General features: G+C 33.2%; 1 protein-coding gene across 1 annotated transcript; it reads right to left on the bottom strand.

Annotated features, from left to right (window-relative positions):
- Nucleotides 1–1,791: 1,791 nt before the first annotated feature.
- On the bottom strand, nucleotides 1,792–3,790 carry LOC108831356 (NAC transcription factor 29-like). The gene is made up of 4 exons (XM_057008418.1): nucleotides 3,538–3,790; nucleotides 2,828–3,096; nucleotides 1,990–2,732; nucleotides 1,792–1,822 (listed from the first exon to the last, which is right to left on the bottom strand). Exons 1-4 carry the CDS (start codon nucleotides 3,788–3,790, stop codon nucleotides 1,792–1,794), a joined length of 1,296 nt encoding a protein of 431 aa, XP_056864398.1.
- Nucleotides 3,791–5,387: the final 1,597 nt, after the last annotated feature.

Raw genomic sequence — 5,387 nt, 5'->3', positions numbered from 1 at the left:
ACCACACGAACAACATAAATATTGCTTATTCCCTTATGAACTAATTATTTCCAGCTTTTTTCACACACAAATCTTTAAACTTTGCCAAAAACTACATAAACTACGCTATTTTTTTAATTACATACACAACCTATCAATTTTAAGCTAATTTCCCTAAAATCATAAATTGTGTTATTCAAACATTAACTTAGTTTATGACAGGTGTATAGCCAGTTTAATTTGGATTGATAGAAAAGGATAATACATCATTTTGTTCTTTTTTTTTTCTTTTTGTCAACTGCTCTTCTTCTTCAAAAATCGTTTTACACTTCATCATCAATTGGGAATAAAATTTGTTATTTTGTAGAAGATTAAATGTTTTACATGATACATAAAAAAGAAGAGTAGCAACTAATAGTTTACCAATCCGCTGTGTTACTGCTTTTCTTTCTTTACTGCTCGTCTTTCTTTATGCATCATGTAAAACATTTAATCTTCTACAAAATAATAAATTTTATTCCCAATTGATGATGAAGAGTAAGACGATTTTTGAAGAAGAAGAGCAGTTGACAAAAAGAAAAAAAAGAACAAAATGATGTATTATCTTTTTTTATCAACCCAAATTAAACCGGCTATACATCTGTCATAAACTAAGTTAATGTTTGAATAACACAATTTACGATTTTAGGGGAATTAGCTTAAAATTGATAGTTTGTGTATGTAATTCAAAATATAGCGTAGTTCATGTGGTTTTTGGCAAAGTTTAAAGATTTGTGTGTGAAAAAGCTGGAAATGATTAGTTCATAAGGGAATAAGCAATATTTCTGTTGTTCGTATAGTTTTTGGCATGGCTTAAAAGTTCGTGTGTGAAAAATCCGGAAACAACTAGTTCGTAGGGAAATAAGCCATTTTCCCTTAATAATACCTTAGATTCAGCTTGGATTTGGTTATTTACAAATGCCAATGTCTAGGTACATTTGTATGTTATGTAGCTATAGTATATGTTTAGAAAATTGCACTTAAAAATATTAAGTTGGCAAAAGCTTATATATTAAACTTTCAAATTTAACAGCCAACACTTTAAACAGTGAAAATTATTTTGAGTAATATATTAAACAGTGAAATTAATTTTCTTGTTAGACACATAAATTTTAATATTTTACTACAACTGCTTTATTGTTTAAAGTGCTAACTGTTGAACTCGAATATTTAAAATGCAAATTTTTGCTAATTTGATGATTTAAAATGCGATTTTCCATTATATGTTTTCTTTTGTTAACTAAATTTTTTTCACTATATGTTTTGCTGCTCAACTAATGACAGTCAAAGCTAATGTTTTTCTCATGTGACACTAGTGTAGTTAGTGTAATATCAAGTTTAGAAAAGCAATGAAGATGGGAAGAGTACATATCTTTTGGTTCTGGAGAACAGTGTGATAAAGAAAACACAGATCAACTGATAACAAAAACCATAAATAAACCATTGTTATCCAAAAAGCTTGATAAAGAGTTAACAAAAATAGAAAGAACTGAGCAGATCTCCATAGACAGATGAGATGAGTGTGTAATGTTCTTCAGTCCTTGTCTGAAGATTTCTTCAAACGATAGCGATCGATGGACGACTCTATGTCTATATCTAGTAGGTGTGTATCAATGAAGCCAGTAAAAAAAGAATCACCATCGCCTGAGTTCTGATGAGAGTTGATCGGCTGCTCAAGCTCCTCTTTTGATGCTTCAACGCCTCCTTCTTTCTTCTTCCTCTTCCGCTTCTCATCCTCTTCTTCCTCTGCTTCTCTCTTTATTCCCCTTGGCGTCAAATGACTCTTGAGAGCATCATGATCCACCTATTACACATTATAAACACAAGAATTTAATTAGTTCAGGACTCCAGAATTGATAACTTTGAAAACCCTATTTAAACATACATACCTTCTTGATATCACCATTTGAATTTTCTTTAGTACAAGACCCAATCATGTTTTCATACGTTGTTAATGGACCTGATTGATACAGGAATTGATACTCAGTAACATCAAGAGGCTGCGGTTGTGGGTACTGAATATCATGACAATGCGGTGGATATGAATCCAAAGGGGTTGGCCAAAACCGTGGGAGCTGATTCTGAACTGTATCAATAGGATGCGGTTGGTGCGGTTCATAATACGCAATATCATGAGGCTGCGTTTGATGTGACCCAAGTGTTGCTTGCCACAACTGCACCTGATGCGATTGATGATGAACGATAATATCAAGTGACTGTGACTGGTCCGGCTCTTGATAGGCAATATCATGAAGTTGCGGTCGATGATGATCTGTAGTAACAAGAGGCTGTGGTTGGTGCGGTTCTTGATTTGCAATTCCATGACGTTGTGATTGATGAGGGATGATACTATCAAGAGGATGTGGTTGGTGCGGTTCTTGATAGGCACTACCATGACGTTGCTGTTGATGATGATGATGGATAGTATTAAGAGGCTGTGGTTGGTGCAGTTCTTCAAACTCTGACTCAGTATTATGAGATTGATGATGGTAGATAGTATTAAGAGGCTGTGGTTGGAGCGGTTCTTGATACGCAATATCATGACGTTGCGGTTGATGTGAATCCAGTTCGGGTTGCCTAAACTGCGGTTGCGGTTGCTGATACTCAACATTACTTGGCTGCACAAACTCCTCTTCTAAATCCTCAACGTCTTCTTCTTCCATGTTCCCTTTTGCTGTTGGTTTCAGATAAATCTTACATATAGCATAATCCACCTTCATACACATACCAAAAAAAAAAAAAAACAAGGTTAAGAAAATATAAAACTATCACAATCTGAATAACTTGAGAGACAAGAAACCATACATACCGTATTGTTATGGTCAGAAGACTCAAGCCAGTATTCTTTCATTAACCAGTTCGTCCTTACTCCGTTTGGTTGTTTCCCAACGTAGTAATTCAGTGTTGTTTTGTAGCCAACTATGCCTTGTTTTTTAGCTTTAATCGTCTTGGTAGCTGCTTTTGCATGCCAGTATCCTCCATTATGATCACCACGTTTTTGTTTCGTGCCATTTCTTTTAATCTTTGTCCTCTCGGATATAAAGAACCATTCCGTAAGATTACCCTTCTTGTATTCCGCTGTTTCAAATCAAAAGAAAGATTGATTCACACATAAAAGAAACAAATTAAAGCAACTATATTTTGTAAATAAAGAGAGTTCAACTAATGATTAGAACATCAAATATACATAGTTTTTTTAATTAAACTTTTCATATAAAATTTTATTTATATCTTAACGAACAGTTTATAAAATTATATTTGAAGAGTTATTATGACTGTTTTTTTTGAACTTTTTATCAAAGAATATATTGATTAACTATATTCTCAATAATATTGTGGACCCTTTATGTTCTTCTAGCTTGACAATAGCAATTAAGTTCTTACCAAGAGTCAAACCAAGCATTGAAGGGTTTGCTTTTACTCCGGTTGTAGTATTGATATTATGTAGAATTATATAGAAGAATATATTTTATATATAGGGCGTCTAAAAGAAGTGTACCAGCACTGACTGAGACATACCTGTAAGTTGTTGTGGATTCGATTCGTAGATGTTGGCGTGATGAATGGGAAAATTTGGGCATGATTTGTTTTTGTCTCGTGAGAAGGGTTTCAAGTAATAATATATGAGTTCTGCGTCGGTAGGTACAAACCTATAACCCGGTGGATACGCTAAAGACGAAGAGGCCGAAGAAGAAGAAGAGGGCTGCATGTTTGGGTCGTGTTGTGGACAGGGTTGTTGCGTTTCTCTGCACTTGTTTCTCTGAGGAGTCATCTTCACGGAGAGTGGTCTAGAGTAGCAACTTATACTGTCTTCACTTTTATCAACGAAAGCTTTGATTAATCTCAATGGTTAGTGACTTTGTTATTTATACGGATGCCAAATACGTGTGAATGGATATGATTTTCTTTGTTAAAATTGATTTAAAATTGAGTTTATGAACCTGTTACAATTGAGTTTATGAACCTGTTACAATTGAGTTTATGTTAGTTTTTATTACATTATCATCTGAATAGTGTTTTCTTTTCCAAATAATATTCTTGAGACGGTTGTATAAAGAAAGAAAGGAAATTTTCCTTAACAGTTTCATTCTTATCTAAATTAAAGCTTAAAAAAATATTTTTCATTCAGAGAGAGAGCAAACCATGTACAACTTAGAACCTGAAACTATTTACCACACCTGAGAAAGAGCAGTCTCACTCACTTAACAGTAACTCTTATCTCTAACAGTAATCTGTTGGTTGAATGCTTTTGACACGTGTATCATCTCCAGCGCCTTAGGGCATCATTATCGGTAGATGTCTTTAAATTTTTTTTTTTTTTTAATTTTTTTGTCTGTAAAAAAAAGTCAACCATTTGCGGGCCGTTACGCATCGGTGGAGCCCGCGAATAGTGCAAACAACTCTCTATAACATTTAACTTTGGTTTTGCCAATAATGTGGGACCTCACCACCTCCCACCACCTAAGGATTTGTGTAAAACACACCAATAATGATTGCCTTAGAGCAACCCCATTCGTGGGGATACTAATTTAAGGTTTTTAAAAATAAAAAACTAATATTTAAATATGTTATAGTTGTGTATTTAAATTTAATTTCTCTACATAAATATTGACTAAGAAAATGAAACAGGTGTCATTGAAAAACTATTATTCGGTCGTATTAAGTATAACAGTGTTTGGCATGTTTTTGAAAATTAATTAGTGTATAACAAGGAAACACTTTATAATAATCAAGGGTTTCAACGTGGCATTTTAACCCTCATAGCGGAATTCCAACCTCGACGATAAAATATACAAGATTCTCAACTAGGTTAACTAATCAATCGAAACTAGATTTTTTTTTTCAAGATCGAATTGTTACGATAGATAATCAAAAGCTTATGATATTACAAATTTCATCTTATTTTCTTATAATAAAAATATAAAAATAAATTCGTTATGATAGATAATCAAATTCTTCTGATACTAAAAATATCATCTCATTTATTTGTTTATAATGAAAAGGTAAAAACAACAATTACACCAAAATTACATAGATAATCAAATGTTTTTCTACACTCTCATTCTTTCCTTTAAGATCTCTTCTAATAAACCGGTATTGCTCTCGACCCTTCTGAGAGCATATTGGACTTGGGAAAGATTTCTCGCTTTGGAGGATGAAAAATTAGAGACAAATTGTTGAGTGGAGAAGGACTACAAAGATATTGTTGTTGTTTTTGCTGGTGCACCTGTGCCATACCATGTTGGTTTTGCTGCTTCTCCTGCACATGTGCTTCACCATGTTGTTTTTGAGGTTTTGCATTTTAACAAGGTATTCTTTCATTTTAAGTAAATTGTATTAGTTCTGTTTTAGTTCATGACTACTTCTTT

Source organism: Raphanus sativus, chromosome 4 (assembly GCF_000801105.2).
Source record: "Raphanus sativus cultivar WK10039 chromosome 4, ASM80110v3, whole genome shotgun sequence".
In the NCBI taxonomy this organism is placed as follows: domain Eukaryota; kingdom Viridiplantae; phylum Streptophyta; class Magnoliopsida; order Brassicales; family Brassicaceae; genus Raphanus; species Raphanus sativus.
Note: the sequence above shows the minus strand (reverse complement) of the source record. Positions and strands in the feature narration are given on the sequence as shown.

Bases quoted from the DNA above. Each gene is read 5' to 3' on its own strand.
- LOC108831356 (XM_057008418.1), bottom strand. From the start codon at position 3,790: ATGACTCCTCAGAGAAACAAGTGCAGAGAAACGCAACAACCCTGTCCA. The intron at 3,097-3,537 runs GTATGTCTCAGT...GATTTGAAACAG, and splicing joins GAATCCACAACAACTTACAG to CGGAATACAAGAAGGGTAAT. The intron at 2,733-2,827 runs GTATGTATGGTT...ATGTGTATGAAG, and splicing joins CTTCTGACCATAACAATACG to GTGGATTATGCTATATGTAA.